The sequence below is a fragment of the Rhinolophus hipposideros genome (genome assembly GCF_964194185.1).
Source record: "Rhinolophus hipposideros genome assembly, chromosome: 19".
In the NCBI taxonomy this organism is placed as follows: domain Eukaryota; kingdom Metazoa; phylum Chordata; class Mammalia; order Chiroptera; family Rhinolophidae; genus Rhinolophus; species Rhinolophus hipposideros.
This window is the reverse complement of record NC_138065.1, coordinates 12,372,843-12,394,658: the sequence shown is the minus strand read 5'-3', so window position 1 is coordinate 12,394,658 and position 21,816 is coordinate 12,372,843. Positions and strand designations below refer to the sequence as shown.

The 21,816-nt window shown below is 55.0% G+C and overlaps 1 protein-coding gene across 6 annotated transcripts; it reads right to left on the bottom strand.

Annotated features, from left to right (window-relative positions):
• Positions 1–7,340: 7,340 nt before the first annotated feature.
• INKA2 (inka box actin regulator 2) lies at positions 7,341–21,208 on the bottom strand. 6 transcript variants are annotated; one of them, XM_081026750.1, is made up of 3 exons: positions 18,242–19,780; positions 15,846–16,029; positions 7,341–10,828 (listed from the first exon to the last, which is right to left on the bottom strand). In XM_081026750.1, exon 3 carries the CDS (start codon positions 10,820–10,822, stop codon positions 9,989–9,991), a length of 834 nt encoding a protein of 277 aa, XP_080882876.1. In that variant the 5' UTR covers positions 10,823–10,828; positions 15,846–16,029; positions 18,242–19,780; the 3' UTR covers positions 7,341–9,988. The 6 variants fall into 6 exon arrangements, with proteins under 6 accessions (XP_080882876.1, XP_080882875.1, XP_080882880.1 ...); XM_081026749.1 differs by lacking the exons at positions 15,846–16,029; positions 18,242–19,780 and adding an exon at positions 21,024–21,208; XM_081026754.1 differs by lacking the exons at positions 15,846–16,029; positions 18,242–19,780 and adding an exon at positions 20,356–20,528.
• Between the last annotated feature and the right edge of the window lie 608 nt (positions 21,209–21,816).

Sequence of the window (21,816 nt, the reverse complement as noted above, 5' to 3'; positions counted from 1 at the left end):
AGGCAGTCTAACCACCCAGCTTTTAGCATTTCTGTTTCCCCAAAATGCAAGTTATTTGTGGAAATGCAGTACAGACATTGCAGAGAACATGGGTTTTTCTTCCTACACTTCCATCTTGGGTTTGTCGAACGTGCAGTCCACTTACTGAATGCCATGTTTTGCTTAAGTGTTCTTGTTGAGAACAGCTGGAGACTTTGAACTGGGTGCCTAGTTCTGTTTTCCCGGGAAGACAGCATGGATTTTGTTTTGGAGACATTCACAGGAGTTTTAAAGGGGAATTGGGGAGGAGGGAAGGATGCCAGTTCTTTGGCTTGTTAAGAAGCCCCCCTGTGGTTCTGGGCTCAAGGTGTGACATACATTTCCTGCTAATTGCTTCTCTTAAGAAGCATGGGCTTGGCTGTTCCTCTTGAAGCAAAACCCTTCCCATTAATAACCCTTCCCATTTTAAGAAGTGATGTGGCCCTTATTGTGAGCTGTTTTCAGTGCATTTTTAAGTTTAACCATGTAAAACTTATTGTAGGGCGTACAAAACAGAACAAGGTATGATCATTATGGGCCTATCAGCAAGTTTGGCGGGCTTCTACTGTATGCCAGGCGCTCATCTGCATGTTGGAGATGAGGCAGTGGTAAATAATACAAACCCAAATCCTTCCCTCCTGGAGTTTCCTTCCGGCAGGTAGCAAGGTGTGTGTGTGTGTGTGTGTGTGTGTGTGTGTGTGTGTGTGTGTGTGTGTGTGTGAGAGATGAGTGCTATGGAGAACAGTTAAGCTGTGTAAAGGGGCAGGAGTGCTGACAGAGGAAATGGTGTGGTAGTGGGTAAAAGGTTTAGGTCTCACTGAAGTTGCCATTTGCATAAATACTTGAAACGTGCTGCCCAGACAGCTGGGGTTTGGGGAAGAATGGCCTTTCGTGCGGTGGGAAAGGTCTGTGCTAATGCCATAAGGTGGACGTGTGCCTGGCACGTTGGAGGACTCGCAAGGAGGCCAGTGTGAGCAAAAGGGAGAGAGGAGGAGGGGATGGGTGGGATGGGAGAGGAGGCAAGTATCCTTCAGCATCTTCTGAGTGGGATCCATGGAAAGGACTTTAGCAAAGGATATACAGAGGATGCCAAAAAAATTCATACACATTTAAGAAAGGAAAAAAAAACTATTAAAATTACGCTGATGGTAACCACTTTGAGCTCCTCTTGTACTTGCAGAAGTCAAAACGTGACTTGTATTCATCTTTTGTTATTGGTATATATAGAGCATTACAATTTTAATAGTTTTTTTACTTAAAATATATGCGTTTTCTGGCAGGAATACTCCAGCTGTTGAGTTGAGAGTAGCCAATAGACGAGCAAGGATGGCAGCAGAGACCGGTTAGGACACCGAATGTGAGTCAGACTCAGAGGAAGAGGTCTGGACAGGAGGTTGACATTTAATATTTAAGACTAGGAAGCTGAATAGAATCACTAGGGTTGAGGACAGATAGAGAAGAGGTCCAGGAACTCCCATCATGGGATTGGGAGATGAAGAATTAGCAAAGGAGGGCATGGAGGTCATGGTGACCTTGGTGGGCTGTCAGTGAGTGGTGGACAGTGTCCAGTGCGTGTAGGAGGAAACGAGAAGAGAGACAAGAGACACAAAGCATGAACTACTGTTAAGATGAGTGGAGCAATGCATGCTTGTGTGCTCGTGGGAACGAGCCACTGGGGAGGAAAAGCAGGTGAAATGCAGGAAAGGAAAAGCAGGATGGAATCTAGTATCCAAGTAAAGAAGCTGAGCCTGGTAGGAGCAAGGGCAGGCATGGTGGCAGAACGGACGACGGTATATGGGTCTAGAAACTGGTCAGTCACAAAGAACTAATAAGTACCGAGTACCATAAAGAATACGTATGCAAAGTAGTGAGACAAAAGGAACAGCTTTCTGTTCTGGGAGATCCGAAATGCTTCAGAGAGGAGTTGGAGGGAGGCATTAAAGGGTGGAATAGTACCGGCAGAGATCAGGGAAAAGCAAGTACAGAAAACATGGGGACAGGAAGTGGTCTAGTTCCCGTTGGTGTTAATGGGGAGGGAATAGGCTGGAGGAGCCGATTGGGGTCTTGAAACAAGTTGGCTGTCTAGGGGGTTGAAGGAGGGAACAGCCATCACGGTCGTCTCGGTGCGACTTGGGGAGGGCAGGGACAGGACATTTCACAACTGATCAGGATGAAAGTTACAGTATTACGTTCGTCCCCATGGACTCAGGTGGCCTTCCCCGTCTTCATTTCTCACTTCTCCCCCCTTTGAGTGGAGATGATCTCGGAGGCATATGGTTAGGATCATTCCCAAACGAGAGTTCGGTTTAGGAGGCAACCAGCATTAATACTTCAGCACGAAAAAAAAATTTTTCTTTTTTTTGCTCTCTATTCCTCTGCTTCACCTGATATGATTCTGCTCCCCTCAGAATTTTTGGCACCCACTGGGCATACAGCAAATACTGGTTCCACCATCGCACCCTCCCAAGTTTTCCTCTCTTCTCTGTTAACGTCACAGCAGGAGACAGCAGCCCCTCTGGCTCTCCCAGCCCTTCCCTGGGTGGCGGGATCTACCATGTTGATTGAGACAACTGGTAAGAGGGTCTTTTTTTTTTTTTTTTTAATTTTTTATTGGGGAACAGTGTGTTTCTCCAGAGCCAATCAGCTCCACGTTGTTGTCCTTCAATCTAGTTGTGGAGGGCGCAGCTCAGCTCCAAGTCCAGTCGCCGTTTTCAATCTTTAGTTGCAGAGGGTGCAGCTCACCATCCCATGTGGGAATTGAACTGGCAACCTTGTTGAGAGCTGGCGTTCTAACCAACTGATGGCTGCCCCGGCCCTCCAGAGGCTCAGCGGCAGCTCATTGTCATCAATCTGATTGTGGAGGGCGCAGCTCACTGGCCCATGTGGGAATCGAACCAGCAACCCTGTTCAGAGCTCACGCTCTAACCAGCTGAGCCACCCAGCCGACCCAAAGAGGGTCGTTTGCTTAACCCACCACCTCTATTACTTAGGTGCTGACTTTCCCAAGATGCCGTCATTTGGCCTCCCCTCATGGGTGAGAGAAAAGGCACAGGCCCCTTCTGTAGCCGCCATCCACCTTGCCCTCCGCATCACCGACCAGTGGGATGGGTTGGGCACTTGGCAGGAGCAGTCAGGATTAAAGGGATGCTATGCATGCGGTCTTCCCAGTTTGGAAAGTAGGATTTGGAGCTGGGACTAGGCGCTGGCCACTGCCTGCCTTTCCTGGGAGCCAAGATGTTGAAAGAAGATATTTGATCCCTACACTCCCCGCAGGGTCCTGTAGGCTACGCCGTGCTTTGGAATTCTTTGGGCCTTGCAATCACTGGTGCAGAGCCTAGCCTTTTATTTCCTGGTTATAAATGGATTTATTTGGACAGATGCTTAGAATCCCAGATCAGGGATTCTAACACCTGCTTGCGTCGGTCTGGCCCGGAGCTCCCTCCGACGGAGCACGCTCCCTAGGCCCGTCGTGCACTGAGGTGTGGCAGTGCAGGCTGGACGCTTTGCATGGGTGCTGGGAGCCCATTTGGGGCGGAGGGACCAGCCTTGGCATCTTTGCTCGGGGAGCTGAGTCTGTGCAGCTTTTTCAGTTGCTGCTTGTACCCCATTTGGAAGAACCTCTGTTTTCGTTTCTCAGGGTGGGATGTGGGCTTAAAACAAATGGTATGCCTGACAGCCTCCCATTCCCACCACTTGTCCACCAATGACTGCATGCCTGCTGCCTTGCAGACACCCAGCCCCTGGGACACAATGCCTGGCATGGGGCCAATAGTGCGGCTAGAGGTGGGGACGGCGCTGAACACCCAGCTCAGCTTCCTTCCCCGATACCCTGCCCGGCCCTCCATAGTCACAATGGGGAAAGGAGGAGCTAGCAGACTCGGTGTCCCCAGTTGGGGTGGAGAGCCCTGGCAAAGCTGGTTAGGAAAAACTAGAGTAGGTAAGTCTGGGGCCAGATGTTGCCAAAAAGAACCAGGAGATGGGCCAAGTCGGGAAGACCAGTGCACAGGGAGTGAGCAGAAAGGGAGAGTTGGGGGCTGGGGCAGAAGTGGTGTCCTCCAGCCTGGAAACGGATCCACTCGGGATAGGAGCAGGCATGAGAGAGAGGTGGCAGTGACCATCTGAGGGCCTGAGCTCTGGGCAGCCCAATGACAGTGTGCAGAGACAGGGAGCTGGAGGGAGGGGTGGGGACCAAGGCTCCTCAGGCGGCTGGCATTGGACTAGAACTGGCCTGGGAAGCTAGGTGGAAAAGCCCAAGCAACAGGCCAGGCACAGAGGGGGCTGCAGAACAGCTTGGGGAGGGGCTTAGGGACGGAGAGTTTACTCTTGGAGGTCGCAGCTCCCCTGTCCTGGGGAGAGGACTGAAGAGCAGAGTGAAAAGGGCCTTGGGAAGCAGCTGATGAGGTGGCTGGAGCCAGGCTCAGCCAAGGGCTCGCTGGCCGGTGTGGGGTCGGGCTGACAGCCCTGTGCTCGGGGCTGCAGGCACACAATGAGGAATGAGTCCTGTCTCCCCTGGAGATGCTCACCGTCCAAAGGGAAGAGAGAATGCAAAGGACGTCCCGTGGTGGGTACAGGCCCACACAAGGCCTCCGGGGAGGGCTTCTCAGAGGAGATGCCTTACTGTCGACTGCAGAGGGGAAGATGGGTACAAGTCAGCCACGCTGAGGCAGTGGGGAACCGAGTCCTCAGGGAGCGGCCAGTGCAAAGACTTAGAGGCAGAAAACCCCAGGCTGGGAGCCTTCTGTGAAGTATCTCATGGCCCTGGAGGGTAGACTAGGGGGTGAGAAATGCCCCGAAATAAGGCTGAGCTTGTCCATTGGTGTCTGAAGTGGGCAGAGCTGGGCCTCAGGACACCCCGAGAAGACCGGCCGAGTGAGGAGGAAGTCCCAGGATCTCGGAGACATTTCCTTCACCTCCTCTGTTCTCACAGACCCAGCAGCACTCCCTCGCAGCTGCAGGCTCCAGTCTCTGCTCAGGAGGAGCAGACGAGGCAGCTCCGAGGCACAGGCACAGGCTGGGGGGAAGGGAAGGCAGCCGGGGAGTAACATGTGCGATAACGTGTGGCGGGAATGAAAAAACAAAACCTGATTCTTCCTTTTCATGGGGACACCCTCTGCCACAAAGCAACACCCCTGGAGGCCACACGCAGCCGGGGACTGGGTGTGAGTGGCATGTGCTGTGCCTGAAACTCATCCGTCTGGCCAGTTGGAGAAAACTAGGGGGCGTCTCTCAGAGGGGAGAGGGCAGAAAGGGGCAGCTGGGCAGCCCAGAGCTGGGTCACGGTGGGGAGAAGGCAGAGGGGCGAGCATCAGGAGGTCATTTTGGGGGTTGTCCCTGAAACGGGCAGACCTCTTGAAGGACACGCTCAGGGAGGCATTTTGAGAGGGAACAGTTGTGGGGTGGAAGCCAGCGTGTGTGGCCTCTGCGGCCTGAGACCTGGTATGAAGTCACCAGTCCTGCTCCCTTCCCTACCCAGGGCCCAGTGTCAGGGACCCTGGCAGGGCCAACTCCATGATAGTGCGTGTACATGCGTGTGCATGTGTGTGCACATGCCAGAATTTGGGGTGTCCATGGGGGGCTGGAGGTGGTGGGTAGAGGGATGCGTCGAGACTGATTGAAGGGCACAGAGGCGCAGAAGTCCTCCGTCAAGGTCAGAGGGAATCTGGGAGAGGTTTCATCACTTATTTGTCGTAAGAATTGGATAGAGGAAGCTAACGGGAGGCCGGGGACATCTAACAGTAGTGCTCTGCAGTCTGAGGTCCTTATGCCCCTGCCCTGTACCCCCAGGGGTGGCCAGGCCCTTCTAGCCCACCTTTCCTCTGGCAGCATGAGCCTGAGGCCTGGTGCCTGTCAGGAGGGGCCGGCTCTGAGGACACCTCCCTCTCCCATGCCTCCCACGCCATCCAGTGGGAGTGGATTCCAGGACGCCCCAAGCCCCTTTAGGCCATTAGCCCCCAGGGAGGCTGGCGGGAGGGAGGAAGGGAGAGATGTGGGGCCTGGCAGGCGCTCCAGCGACTAAGGCCTTAGAGCAGATCAGGGCCTGACTCTTCTTAAAACCATTAGGGCCAGGATCCTGAGGGCCTGAGGGCTGTGAGGGAGAGCTGGGGTGCGGGGGGTGGGGGGTACGGGTGTTCCTCAAAGCACGTCCTCAGGCAGCGGAGTCCTCAGGCACCATCCCTGAGCTCAGCCCATGCCGCTGCACTCTCCACACCCCACCCCACCCCACACACATCCCATCTTTGTTCCGTGGAAAAGTATAAACTGCCATTTGGTAAACAACAACCCATCTGGATGATATTTTTACACTGTACAAAAACATGTCCACACCTATTGTCTTCTCTAATCCTTGCTACATCCTGTGAGGTAATCAGGCCAGTATACATTCTTTAACAGGCGAGACCGAGGCTCAGAGAAAGCTTTTTTCCCCCAGCATTTTTGCCCTGGGTTACCCGGTTAGCCTGGACCGAAGGTCAGGTGGGCCAATGTATACTGAGCGTCTGCCGTGTTCCAGACTGTGTGTGACCCTTAGGTGCGTTATGTTCTTTACATCTCAGCAGCCCTGCATTATCCCCGTTTCACAGATGAGAAGAACGAGGCTCCGAGAGGTCAAGCCACATGCTCAAGCTCACACAGTGACAGAAATAGATCTCCTCTCCCAGCCGACTCCAAATCCAGTGCTCATGCTGTGGTATTGGCAGAAGCGCCTTAACTGCCCTGGGGTGGGGGGCGTCACCTGAGGTGGATTGAAAGCTGGACACAGGCCCCTGCTTCCTCCTTGCTTTTTTCAGAGCCCTACAGGAAATGTCAATGGGAAGGACAGTGGGACCCTTCCCCCACAGGGCTCTGGGGAGCAGGTGTGAATGTGGTGGGGACAGAGCTGAACCAGGTCTCTCTTCTTAGGGCAAGTCTGAGTTCAGATCTCAACCTGAGAGGTGGGTGCAGGGGAAGTGCTTCAGGGAGACAGGCCCTGTGTCCTCTGGGAAAGGGGTCTCAGGCCTGAGGGTTGTTGGGAGACCAGGCAGGCCCACCACTGTGTCCAGCAGGGACTCCTAGCTCGGGCTTAGGGTCCAGGAACATCCATACACCCTGGGCCACGGGGCCACAAAACAGGTGGGGGCCCTGAGCAGATGCCTGAGCCAATCAGGGGGCCCCTGTACCTGCCAGGGAAGTGGGCCAGGTGTGAGGTGGGGCCCCATGCCAGGGAGGGTATTCAGTGAGCTTCCAGCTTATTTGCATGTCCTAATTAACCACAAAATGAGCCCCGGGGGCAGAACTAAGCCATCAATTTCTGCTACTTCCACTAGCCCCCCCTCACACACAATGCTCCCCACCCATGCTCTCCTGCATCTCGTAGGCCCCCGGCATTCCCGTTGCCCTCTTCCCTTAGCTTCAGTAAAGTGTCAATCACCGTCGTGGCAAGAGCCCAGAAGGGGGAGGGAAAAGAAAAAATTATGGGGGGGGGAGCCGGTAAATGAATCAGCCATTAGCTTTCATTAGCAAAGCATGACATGATGATAGGGGCAAGACATCAGCCCTGTCAAGACCCAGGCCGAGTTCCCCCCCCAGGCGTCAGCATCGCATTTATTTTCCATGCCTGAATACGATGGGAGGACAGGTTTGGTGATGGTTCCTCGACTTAGCTTTGGAGCAGATATGGACAGTCTGCAGGGTAGTGTGAGAAGCACAACACTGGCCGTCGGTTGGAACGGTTTCAGTCCCAACTCTGCCACTCTGACCCTGGGCAAGTTGCTGAACTGCTCTGAGCCTCGAAGCCACTTCCAGAGTGTGGTGAGAAGGCAATAAGAATGCAGATGACTGTGCCCCACCCCTGTCAATGATGTGTCACTCTCATTGTTTTGTTCTGGCCCACGTTAAAGTTTTCATTCACTGGAATCCCTTGAATCCTTCTAACTGGTGGGTTGTTTCTTTCTTCCCGCTGGGCCCCTTGAGTCAGGAACCGGGTCCTTTCCATTGCTCTGGCCTTAGAGCAATGTTGGTAGTTCCCATAGGGATACTTGGCATTGGGAGGGACTCACAAAGATCTGTTCAATTGGTCTGAATTGCTGTGACTGGTCCACAGAACAGAGTCAGATGAACGGCCAAGAGGTGACTTGCTTTCCTGTAGGATCATTCTGACGCGGAGCTGGTGCCTCGTGGAATCGTTGGTTGGATGGCCTCTCTGCCACCCTGCAGCCCCCGGCTCCCTCCTCTCAGGTTTCAGATGAGTCTTCCCACTCACACATTCTACATACAATCACTGTCGTCATCCACAGCAGCCCCGCCAACGGGCCTTCACCTGAAGTATCAGAGTTCTGTGGGGACACACAAAGGATGGGCAGGCAGGGCTACCTCCGTTGGCAAACTCCAGGGAGAGGGGGAGAAAGGACAGAGGTTTGGGATAATCCTGCTTCAAATCCTGGTTCTTTCATTTGCCAAGATGACGACAGTACCTTCCAGGATCGTCACACTGCTTGGCCAATAGAGAGCTCTCAAAAAAGAATTAGCGTCTTTCCTCCTGGAGCTTTGACCACCAAAAACTACACATCCACCATCTGATTGCCTAGGAATTTGGGAGTGACCCCAACCACTCTGCCTCCAGCAGTTGAGGCGCTCACTCTGAGCCCCCTCCCAACATCTCCCCCCGGGGGGTCCAGGATGCAGGAAGTGCCTTGTTATTTTTCTTCTCCAGTTTGCTATTAAGGATCTGAGGGCAGGAAGGTGTCATGCCTCTAATTGCAGCTGTCACCCCTCATCAGGCAGAGGGGAGATGGGCCAGGAGGGGAGGAGAGAGGGTGTGCCCTCCCAGGCTGGCTCTGCGGGAACAGGGACCTACATTGTTTTTTCCCAGCCAGCGGGTGTTCCTGGCCAGAGTAGGAAGGCTGGTGGCTTACAAGGGGGTGGCTGGGGTGGCAGTTGCCTCTTGGGCCACGTGCCCACCCCTGCTGCTTCAGGAGCTCAGCTGCTGCTGGGGCCCTTCCCCTCCTGCGGGGCTGGTTCTGGGTCAGGTTGGAAGATGAGGCCCAAGGCTGCGCCTGGTGCCGAGGGAGGGAGGCCGGGAATAGAGCTGAGAACTTAAAATGAGTGCTTCCGAGTATATCATTTTGGTGCACCTTGGAGAATGCACGTGCCCCATATCCTGGGTGGGGGTTCAGGGCTGGAGACAGGGTTGGACAGGAGTGTGTGTGAGCCTGGGGCCCGGCTGCTGCTCTCAGCCAGCCCTGTACTGGGCTGGGGAGGCCTGCTTCCTTGTCTGGAAAGTGGGGATAATACCTGCCTTACTTGCCCACTTACAAAGGCAGTAATAGATATGAAGAGGCTTTCCAATGTTTAAAGTGCTATACAACTATCATTCCTCTGCTTTTGGAAAGACGATAAGAGGCTGCCCCAAGTACTCCTACACCTACACTCCTTATGCAGCCATTTCCCAGGATCTAGGTGCCAGGTGAAATCTCAAAGGCACCAGGAACATGTACGGGTCGGTATCTGCCTCTCTGTCGTTCCCCTCCCAGGACGGCTGAGGTTTCATACCTGTGCTTGGAGCAGCTCTTTACCAGGGAAGCAAACAGTTAGAAGGCTGGGGCTGGGAGTGAGAGGCTTTACCGGGGGCCTCTCTGGGGAACCTGAGGCCCCAGTGCCCTCGTCCATACAGGATGTTAAAGGGTCTTTGGGGACAGTGAAGGAATGTAAGAAGGATTTCCTGGTCCCCTCCCCCCGCTGTCACCTCCAGCCCCTGTGACACACACACACACTCTCTCTCTCTAACCTCTTCCACCAGCCAGCCCATCACAACCTCTCCCAACCACAGTCCTGTCTGTCCTGCTCCAGCCGCTCCTGCGTCCTCTCCCTCCTTCCTGGGGGACAGGAACCTGGAGTCAGGCTTCTGAAAGCCATAGCACTTGCACACCCTCCTCCCCAGAGTCCCGGCGTGGGGACCTGGCCATTTTGGGTTCAGTTAACTTTCTGTCTCGAGGACTCAGACCCAAACAGCTGTGTTAATATCAAAGCCAGAGGGTGATGCCTCCAGAGCTTTGGGGAAAATTGTGGAAGGGCTTTCCCCTCGCCTGGGCTCTGCCGTGCCTGGGAAGGGGAAATGTCCAGAGCCCTTGGAATGGCTCCGCTTCTTAACATTCTGGGAGCGTCCAGCTCGGGGCTCCGAGGAGGTGGGTGTCACCCAGCCTGGTTTCTCCTTCAGCAGCCGGTCCCGGTCAGGCCGCACACTCCGCAAGAACTTCCTAAAGATGTTTGCTGTCAGGGCAAACCTGCGGCTGAGCTCCCGGGGCTGGCCCCTCTCTCCCTTGGGTTCTCCTCCCTCCCCAGTCTCACCCTTCTCCCCACCCTTCTCCAGTTCTGGCAAGTCCAGCCAGTTGCCCACCAGGTCTGCAAAAATGTTGTCACCCAACACCAGAGGCTGTCGATTCCGGCCCCGGGACATCAAGGTGGAGGTCCAGTCATCTGGTTCCAGCAGCTCTGGCCCCTGCTGGGCACAGCGTTGGTGCTCTGGCTGCTGTGTCCGGGGCTGGGGGGCCAGATCCCTTCCACACACACTCCTGTGGGAGGGAAACTTGCTGCTGCTGCCAAGAGAAGGTTGGCTGGAGGTGGCGTGAGCCACAGGCGTGGCGTGGCGTCTGCCAGCCTCCCATGGAGGGGACGGGGGCTGCGTCCGGGGGCTTTCCGAGCAGCCTGGGGCAGGCCCCCCAGAGATGTCCAGCTGTTCCAGGGCCGTCTGCATCTGCAGGAGCTTCAGTTCCTGCAAGGCCCCCATCATGCAGTTCATCTGATCCTGCAAGCCATCGCCCACTTCCTTCATGGACACCTGTGGGCGACAGAGCACGCACAGGGCCCATGAGCCATGGGGCGTGGGGGAAGCGGCCCCTCACTGGCCCTCCCCAAACACACATCTCCTGAGTCATTCAGCGCACCACTGACCCCACCTCTGTCCAGCCCAGAACAGTGCAGGCCGGAGCCGGGAGAGGAGCACGTGTGACACCGAGACAGCTGGACCAGGGAGATGACATTCATGGCACCTGACTGGCTATGGCAGACACGCCATCGATGTATGTGTGCAAATAAGCCCGTCGTTCATCACCCCAACCGCCCTGTGAGGGACTGACTACTGCTGCTCTCACTTTACAGATGAGCAAACTGTGGCACGTAAGTAACTGTCTCAACATTACACAGAGGAGGCGCTGAGATCAGTTTGACGTCGTGGTGACAAAATGTCTTTGTCATTGTCTGCGTCTGTGCCCTCTTCCTCCTCTGAGCCTCCCTGAGATGGTGAAGATGATGATGACATTTTATGAGCCTTCACTATGGAGCACGACTTGTGCTAAGGACTCGACACACCTCATCTCATTTCATCTTTAGCTAAACCTCTGAGGTTGCTATTAGTGTTCTCATCTGAACAAACGAGTTAACCATGGTGGGGTGAGGTCGCTTGCCTGAGGTCACACAGTTCACGGGGCCGGACTCAAACATAGGACCTCTCACCCCAACTGCCTCAGTCCTAGCGACCAACCCCTGCTCATCGTGGCTGCCAGTGGCGCTGGCTTGGAAGGCACCTTCGGGGAAGAGGAGGAGCTCAGATTCCCTGTGAGAAAGGGTAGGCGGGGCTTTCCTTTCCCTCCTGTTCACATCTGGCTGGTCAGGGACGAGATAAGGAGGCCAGGAAGCTGCTCCTGGGGGAAACCCTTGCCCAGCTCGTCCCAGCCCTTCCAAACACCTGTCCTCTCCCAGCTGCTCCCAGACTTGGCTCCAGCGCTCTTCCTGCCTTCTCAGCCCAATTGGCACTGCTGCCCTGGCCAAGAGTGGGGACACTGGGGGCCAATTCCCCAGACCCTCTGTGGACGTCGAAGGCCTGAGTCCCAGGTGCCAGCTGGAAGGGGCTGAGAGATTGACTAGGGTGAGGGCCAAGTGTGGAGGCTGGGCAGGGGCTGCTTCGTCTGATAACATTCACGAGGTTCCGTCCCGGGCCCAAGCTGCCTCAGTCCCCCCAACTCCCACCCCAGATCTGCTCAGGTTACCAAGAGCAAAACTCCTGTGCGGGGACCATCTGTTTCTTAAGCCCCCCAGAGACCCGTGGGATCATCTTACCTCCCAGCCATGTCCTCATGCACACACATGCACACAGCTAAGCCCACGGGGTGGAGAAGTTGGGAGGACGGCACACAGGCTCTGCAGGGCTGCACGGGCAGCTGACCCTCTCAGGCTTCAAGGTCAACCCTCCCCTGCCAACCCCAGCCCAGGGTGCTAGGCAGGGCCAGGCTCTCCTGAGCCAGCAGCACTAACAGACAATGGAGAACTGACTGTCCCTGGGGCCAAAGACACCTTTGCCGAGTGGGGAAGTGCCCACACCGCACACCGTCCCCCAGACAGGGAAGGAAGGGGTGGTGTTGGGGCCCTGACTGCCCTGGGGTTTGCCAGGTTGCCTGAGCAAGCTCATTCCACTTGAGTGGCATCGGTGAGAGACAGCGCCTAAGGGGCGGCTGTGTTTGCTGATGGCTCCTCGCTCTTACGTGTTTGACATCCAGCTCCCTGACTCCTTCCTTTTGGAGGCAGCTCACCCGCAGCTGGAAAGACCCAGCGCAGGGTCAGCGGAGACACGAAGCCCCAAACTGAATTTCTCAAGGCCCCTTCCCGGAAAACTGTGTCTTCAACTTCCCAATTCCTGCCCTCCTACCACTTTCCTCCTCACCCCAACCTGGAACCTCAGGGTCGTTTTTTAGCTTTTCCTCCCAACCGCCTTTCGATCCCGACAGGCAGAAGCCTCCTGGACGGCCGTCTAGCCACCAGGTCAGTGCTCCCAACACACCTCTGACCGTGGCCCTGACCACTCAGAATCACAGCTCTACTCCCATGTCAGAGCCTCTTCTGCAAAGGCTCTTGCCTGTAGTCCGACTACACCACTCCTTGCCGCAGCTCCTCCAGGCGTGTCACTCAGGCAACACTGACAGAGGATCTACGACTTGAGGGAGGCCCTGAGACCTGTACATTGTTATGTCTCCCCAGTCATGACCTGGCACTTGCTTACGTACCCATAAAACACATATTGAGTACCACAGAATACCCCCAATCATCCTTCCAGATGGCTTGCCGCTCTCGGACTGTAACTCACCACCCAGGGAGAAGGAGTCAGGGATATCTCGAGGTTTCATTTCACCCAGAGGCAAGGAGTCTGAGCTAGCAGGATTCCTTCCAGAAGGCGGAACACAGGCCCGGTCAGAGGCAGAGGGAGGAATGAAATGACCCCATTCAATCTCTTCCAACATGGAAAAATCTTTAAGAAATAATGCTGACATTTCGAACCATTTTCCAGGGAGGACGAATGTGTGGGTATGCATGAATGCAGGGCTGCCCATAAGACACAGGCCCCATTTAAGTAAACAACAGCTGAAATTACACCCACATGGAAAATGATATTCTGTATTGGTTAAGATCTTGGGTTCTGGAGACAAATGGGACAGGGTTCAAATCCCAGTTCTACTATGTAATACCTGTGTGATCTGGGCAGGTTAGTTAAATTCTGTTTTCTAATTTCTCCAGTCTTTAACATGAGAATAAGAGTTCCTGCCTTGTACAGCTTCGGACAGATTGGGTGAGGTAGCATGTGTTTATGTGTGGCCTCGTGGTGAATTTGGGCTGTTATCTTAATTTAAGACTTCCTACGAGCTCGCAGAACATTTCTTCCTCAGTGAACCTGAGTGCATAGTAATGATTAGATTCCATTCATCTATCTGGTCTGATCAAGTAGAAACGCATCTCTTGACCTGTCCCTTCTCTCCCACCCCCACCCCACACAGAGGAAGGAAAGGGGAAGGAAAAGGAAGCCTTGGCACCCTCCTGCCCATCGTCTCACCATGGAGGGTTGACACTGCAGGTGAGGAGGCAGCTGTGAGCCGGATGAGAACGGAAGAAGGAAGCCGGAGTATAGGAAACGGGGAGGCCAGGGAAAGGGGGAGGAGGGCAGGAGCATCAGCTGGGTCTTAACTGAGAGGCAGCGGCCTTTCCCACCCCGAGGGGAATGATGTCACCCCAGAAGAAAGAGCCAGGGGGCAGGCTGTTGTCTTGCCCAGAGCGTGGGACCGGCTCAGATCCCAGGGTTTCTCTTGCCTCGGGAACCCAACGGGGAAAAGAGAGAGCACTGTGGGGTGGGAGCAAAGGAGAGGGGCCAAAACAGAGAAAATCCCCAGCTAGAGCTCGTCAGCACTCAATTCCAATCTCCACGCTGGAGGGTGCTGAGTTCCTCTCTGGCCTCTCAGTGGCTCATAGCCCCAGGTCCTTCCACAGGATGGGGACCAAAGCAAAGCACACCCAGCTTAGTCTGCGAGGGAATAGATCTAACAGCCACCTCTGTCTTTCTCCACCCCTAATCTCTCTCTCTCTCTCTCTCACTCTCTCTCTCTCTCTCTCTCTCACACACACACACCACACACACGAGCTAATGTGCTCCACCATCGAAACATAAAACCCTTCGTAAGCGGACCCCAGAGACAGTTCTGGGACTCTTTTCTGAGAAAGGCCCCAGGAAGGTCTCCCCACCTTCCTAGCATCCACACTACCCCACAGGCCTTCCTAGGCCTTGAAATGTTTCATTCTGAACATTTTCTTCATGTGAAGCTTTAGTCTTTCCCGCAGCCACGGCCGAAACCAGCCGGTGGCCTCTTTCCTGTCTTAGAGCTGGATGCCTCCCGGTGTCTGAGGAGCCGCCTGCTCTAGTCTGGAGGCCTGGCCTGCAGGCCTAGCTGACTGACTCCGGGCACAGTCGCCAGCCTTTTGTGCTTCGGTTTCTGATCGTGTAAACTGGTCACCGCTCCCATGTGCACAGCACTTGTCCTTCCCTCTGCGTGGCGGGATCTGATCCCACAATTATGCAAGGAGGCTGGCGAGGCCGGAGTGGTCCCCACGGGAAGGATGAGGAACCAGGGATCTGAGAGGTTCCTTTTCTCCCTCAGCGTTTCCCGAACATTCTTCCCTAGACTGCCTTCATGATTTGCACCATGTCTGCATATGGCCTAGTCTCCTGTTTAATATTTTATTTAAATCTACTGTTTATATAAATGTATTTAGGTAAGAACTTATGTGAAATGCGTATCACTTGCCATAAACAGATGGTAACTCTCTCCATAGAAATCCGTCTCTAAAACGAGAAGTTTTTCATCTATCACGTAAGGTCATCTTGAGCACCTCCAGCGGAGACCCTGATCTATTGCCCGAGGTGCTGAGGCTCATTAGTGGGAGGACTGGGACCCCAAAGCTGGCCCTCTTCCTCCTGGCCAGAGGCTTTCCACATTATCAGAATCCCTGCTTTGTCGTGGGAGGAAACCAGGGTCGTCAGTGAGATGTGCAAAGGGCAGTTACCATCATACAGGGAGGAAGGACATGAAGTCTTGGAGGGGCTCCAGGACGCAGCTCAGTTCATTTCCACTGAAGGTGTCTCTTCACTGAACCATCTGAAGAGAGACGTGGAACTGCCTGCCTGAGGCTAAAGGGAAGGTGCTCCTCTGAAGTCAGACCCCACCGTCCTGGACCTCCAGACCTCAGCTCTCAAGGGGTACTAGGGGGTCAGCTGTCCACGGACAGCAGCCTCCCGCCCGTTGGCACTCGCTGGACCCTTTGTGGTGTGAGAGGAGTGAAGATGGGAGCGTGTGATACCAGCATCCTCGGCAACCTCCCCAAGCCCTCTCCCAGGCTGCTGACTGATCCCACAACTGTGCCCTGCGTCCATCCGTCCCCCACCCTCTCCCAGCTCAGCCAGAATGCTTTGACACAGGCTCCAGCTTTGCCCATGGACCTGGCAGTGTGCCTGCCCCATTTCCCCCACCCCCATTACTCACAAGATCCCCAAACAGTTCCTTTCAGCCCGCTGGAAGCTAGGAGGAGGTGCAGGGCCGGAAATGGGAAAAGCCTCGTTTTTTGCCAAGTGGCCCATTCTCCAGCTCAGTGAATGGGGACCTTCACAGCCCCCTGCTCTTGGCTGGAACTCTCAACAGGAAGGTAAAGTAGAAACTGTGCCAAGAGCTGGAGGAGAGAGGACGGGAAAGAAAGGAGGAAGAGTGAAATGGATGAACTCACTCTCCCAATTGAACCATCTTCTGGGGGCCATGTGCTCGGGCAAGAGGCCAACGGAGAGAGGAGCCCAATTTTGCCCCTTCAGGAAACTGGCCTCTCCACCTCACCAAGCCCGCTCTCCTAACCAGCTTCAGCTCCTGTCCACTGCAGTCAGTCAAGTTCCTTAGGTATCCACGTGACCTCAAGAATTTACCTTCCTTTTCTCTTTCCTGGTTCAGGTCTTCACACTCTCCTTTGTGGGCTCTTTCAATAACCTTCTAACTCATCCTCCTGCCTCAGTGTCTGCCTTCCCACGACCTCCCAGATCCCAGGTGTATCTGATCAAGCTGCTTTACATGCATGTAGAAAAGGCCAGCCACTTTAGCATGGCAATGAAAGTCCCCATAGTCTGCTCTCAAGAACTCTTTCAGCCCTGTTACCCACTATGTCTCTGTACGCACCTTATGTTCTAGCCAAACTCAAGTGAGTCTTCAAACATCTCCATTTCTTGCATCTCTATGCTTTTTGCTCCTGTTGTTTCATTATCTGCCTAGAAATCTGTTTTCCTCCTGTTAAGGTCCCTATTTAACCCTCAAAGTCTAGCTCCGATGTTCCCTCTTCCACAAAGCTTTCCCCGATCCCCCAGCTGGAGGTCATTTCTCCCTTCTCGGAGCACTGAACTGTGCCTCTCCTACAGCCTGGATCCCTTATCTACACTAGAGGTCTGCATGCGTGCACAGTTGAAGGGTGTAGTTCTGCACGCAGGAGGGCTGAGCTGGAATCCTAGCTCTGCAGATGATCAGCTCTATGACCTTGGCCAAGTCACTTAACCTCGCCATGTCTCATTTATTAAATGGGAGTCATGGAAGTATCGCTTCTTAGTGTTGCTTTGGCAATTAAATGACAATACATCGTATGCCTGGCATATCAATAAATGTTAACATCAATGAATGTGATTATTATCTCTCCTATGATGTTGCGAGTTCCCTGAAGGCAGGATCTGTTTCTATTTGTATTTGTAACCATAGCACCAGTGCCTGGTAAAGTGTATTAAACATGGTATGGACTCAGTAAACATGTTCTGTGAGTGAATGCACGCCAGTCTGATCAGTCCATTATCAGGAGTATACCAAGTGCTTACAACACACCAAGAACTGTGCTACGTGTAAGGACATACCGTTGGGGAAGCACTTTGCCTATACTGTCATTTAATCCTCACAGTAGTTATTTAAAGTTCGTATTCTTAAAACCCCATTTTACAGATGAGATAAACCAAGGCACAGAGAGGTTAAGTAATCTACCAGGTTCACATAGAGTCAGGGTTTGAGTTCAGGCCAATGCTCTTCCCACTGACCACCCTGCTTTTTCTGGTCCAAAGTCCTCTTCGCCCTAGCTCTAAACATAGAGGGAGACTGCATTGTGAGATGCCTTTTTCTGCCTCAGGAAATTGGCTCTTTTTCCCCAGGAGCTGCAAGCTGTTCCTGCTATGTCTCCTCTATCACCATCTTTTCTCCTCCCTACTTTGCCTTTAGGCCTTGGCTTCCCCCAATGCCAGAACCTCCTGAACTGGTGGCCACTAGCAGCTAGATAACTGCCTTCTAGGAACAGCACATTGTCCTAGGATGACCTTCTCCAGCCTCAGAGAAGTCCCTCTGCTGCTTCACCGTGCCTCAGCTAGGATGGACATGCCGGGAGCTGGCCTCCACCCACGTTCTCCGCCTCCAGGAAGTCTTCCCAGCCTGTCTGTACATCATAAGCACTGCTCACTCAGTTTTTATGCACTCCCTTTGCTCTACACTGATCTGAATTCACAAGGAACGCCCTGTGAGCATCTTACATATGCTTCCTCCATGTGCCGTGTTTACCCCCTTTGTTGGAAGTCCTCAAGGGAGCAGTGTGTAAGGAACAGCTGGTCCCAAGGCCTCGTGTGCAGGCTGGCCCCTCTTCAGCGGCTGGAGGGGGAAGAGATGTGCTCCCTGCTGAGTATGTGCAGCCCCGACCCCCTCATCCTAATGAAGAAGTGTGTCAGCTGCTGCTACTCTCCTGCCACATTTCATCCCTGAAACCTGATCCCCGTCCCCTTCCAGGCAAGGGCAAAGGGCCAGTTCTCTAGACATCAACCTAATGGAGCCAGGATCCCCCAAACCCTCAGCCTCCCCACAGTGCTCACTCGTGACCGTACACATTTTCTGCTTCAGGAAATTCTGCTACTTTGGTTTTCAGGAACAGACTCTTCTTGTCTAGATTTTCTGGGCCATGGACAGGACCAAGATGTATGAGGGGGGCGCAGAACACCCTCGGCAGAGACAGTTTCACAGCCCGTTAATGTTTCCGTTTCCAGCGGGTTTAACCCACAGTGTCTGCAGGATGAATGCTTCTGGAAGGGAATTTAGTGGAATAAACGAAGATTGAACTTGACTAGTGTTACATGAGTGCCATTCCTGGGTATACACTAACTTAGGGCAAAGCCAGGCAACACACAGTCCTCCTGGGTGGCAGGGAAGCTTCTGGGATAATACAGACACACACACACACACACACACACACACACACACGCGCGTGCACACACACGTGCACACGTGTGCACACACATACACACGTGTACACACATACACACACGTGCACACATACACACACTCCAGCTCATGACAGAAACCCACTGTAGGTCTTTCCCATCCCATTGCAGACCTGGGAGATAAACAAGCCCATAACTTCTTATCACAGCCACAACCAAGCTGCATTGAATTCAATCCCCAGTGCTTACAGGAGCCAAAAGGCTGAGCCTGGGCTACCTCAGCTCTGCTTTCTCCTTCACACCCATTGGCAAAACTGAGGCACTGAGATTTGGTTCAGTGACCCAACCATTGGGCTTAGGTGTCAGGGAGTGAAGGAGACTCGAATAGCTCTGCCTGTCATTCTGCTGTGTCTCCTTTCTGGGCAGACTGGCACAGGGGAGGGGGCGGAGTCCCATGGGGTGGGGAGGAGGGTGCAGAGCTCTCCCATCTGAGTGTCGTTCTGGGCCCCAGGCCAGGCATTTGGCTTCCTCTCCAAGAGAGTCAAAGGCTGAAGCTCCTCAGACAAAGCGCCAAATGAAAGCTAATGGAGAGCCGGGTGACTTCCGTCTCTCCCCTTCCTCCTCCTGGGGACTGGGGGCTCCAGTCCTTGGCGGGAGATGGTGCAAATCAAGATGTGGAGCTCAGCTCAGTGCAGATTCCTATTTGCCTTTTTTAATCTTCTGGCACCCACAGACTCTCTCTTCCTCCTCTCACCACCACCTACTTAGGGTGCTGTAAAAAATGCAAATCAGTAGGATTTTAAAATGCAAGCCCTTGCCAGGAACACCCACAAACCCTCTATTAAGGCAGATCCTGAGGTGGGTGGTGTGGTCCCAGATTCTATGCATAAAAAAAGGGTTCTGTTAGATTCTTTTCTCAGCACGGGCTTTGGACATCAGATATTATCTGTGACTACCTTGACCCTTCTTTCTGGATTGGACAAATGCATGGGAAAGGTCAGAATTGTTTGTGTATGTGTGGGCTGGGCCAACTATTCCAAACTCATATTGGAAGCTTGTGAAAACTAATTTGGGACAGGACATGATGGAGACTCTTCTGCCCTTCACAGAAGAAGTATTTCTCTGGGTAACGTTCCCATCAGAGTATCATCACAAAAAGGGCTTCAGGAGGAAGCAGCAGAGAAGTAAGCATTGACATGAGCAGGCAGGCCCTGGAGTAGGACAGAGAGGAAGAGCGCCTGGGCAGCTTGACCAAGAAGCATCAATGAGAACACCTGCTGCTTCAAGCTCCCCTCCCCCAAAGATGGCCTCTAACACAGCTGCCAAACACCCTCCTCCCACCCCCTCCCGCAGGAAGAGTGGAGCGGCTGCAGGCAGGAGTGAGAGAAGGCTGTCATGGAATCTGGAGAGCCATGGGCTGGCACTTGCTGGATCCAGGTCTGCTGTTTTGAGCCTGGGTGCCCCTGGCTCTGAAAAGTAAGAAGAAAGAGGAGGGGAGAAAACTGACACTAAGAGGTCGACTCCAAGAGAAACAAACTAAAAGGGACAAAGAGAGGCAGAGGCGAGGACACAAGAGAGCCTGGTTGACTGTCTGAAGTCTGGTGCGGGAAGGCACAGAAAGGTGGCAGGTGGGAGGGGAGATACGTGAAGTCGAGGAGAGCGTAACAGCTTTAGCAGGCAGTCTCCCTTCCCCCACTTGGGTGCCCCTCCCCACTGAGCGACTTCTCCCAGCCCCTGCGCCCCCGCCCCCTCACCCTCCCTCGCAAGCCCCCAGCCCAGACCTGACATCTGGCTGGGCCTCCATCGCTCCCGCTCGCGATCTGCCAGGCGGGCCCCTCCTCCAAGCAGCGCCCTCCCCTGCCGTTCCAGCTGCCAGCCCCCTCCCTGCTGGCAGACAAGCCCGGGCAAACAGCCGGCCCAGCCGGCCCCCGCCGCCGCGCCGGCTCTGCCAAACCCCGCAGAGCTGGGGGCCTCAGGCGGTGCCAGCTCCCCTCGAGCGCCAGTCCCGGGCTGACCTCCCGCCCGCGCTCCCCGGCGCCCCGCCCGCCCTGCGCCCTCCTCGTCGCCCAAAGCCTCCCCTGCAGCTGGGCACCGGCGTCCCGCGCTTTCCGTGCGGGCACCTGGGTCCCACTCCGTCCGCGTGTCTGTGCGTCTCGGGGTGCGCCCTCTTTTCTCCCTGGGGTTCCTCGGGCACCTTTCACGCTGGGTGTGGTTTGCTCGGTCTCTGTCGCCTGCTTGTGTGGCCTCACTCCCTCGCAATCTCGGCTCTAAGTTTCCTCGTGGCCCCTTTCCCCCGGGACAGGCTCTGCCCGCTGCCTGCCGGTGCGCGTCCCCCCTCTCCTGCGTGGACTTCCTGCGCCCGCGCGCGTCCAGGATCCCGTGAGCCGGCGGGGCCAGGTACCCACTGGGACGAGCCGCCCAGCCCGCCCGCTGCCCGCTCCGCTCTTACCAGCTCCTGTTTGAGACGGCGCAAATAGCAGTCCATTTCCCCGCTCTTCTCCCTGCGCTCATTTGCCAGGCTCGGCTCCACCGGAGAGCCCGGTGTGGGAACACCCGCCCCACGGACACCGCGCGCGGGTCGGGCTCCCGGACCCTCTCGCGGCGCCGAGCGGAGCTTCTGTTCCGGGGCCAGACTTGGAGCAGCTCCCCGGCTGCGGGCAGCGCGGCCCGTGGGGGGCGGGGGAGGAGCGGGCCAGCCTATGGGCGTTCAGGGGGGATGCCTCCAGCCAATCAGGAGAGCGCACCGGGGAGCGGCGGGGCGGCCGGCGGGGAACCGTGCAGCCGGGTCTGCGCCCCTGGAAGGGCTGGCAGGGGGACACGCAGTGCTGGCCCGCGCGGCTGCGGCGGCATTAGGAGGCCAGACTGTCCTGACGCCCGCAGCACAGCACGTGAGCCCTGTTTGGTCCTAAGGAGAGGGCACCGTCCCACGCGTGGGCACTGGATGTCGGCCTCGGAAAGCGGCTGAGTGCCTTCGTGTCAGCCCCGTTCCCCAAACTCCAATCTGGCAAGGGACACCCTGCACCCCAGAAGCCGCTCAGCAGCCCTTTTAAACTCTGGAAGTGTTCACAAAAGTGGGCTCTGCAAGTGTGGCTCTACCCCACCCCCTAGTGCGGGGTCCTCCCAGCCCGTGACCAGTACCACGGCGTTGTCAGTTACCCAAACGCTTGCGAAGCTCTAGATGCTCCATTTTCTATTCCACAGTCACGGCCTGAGCACCCGAGGTGGGCGAGCTCCAGCCAAGC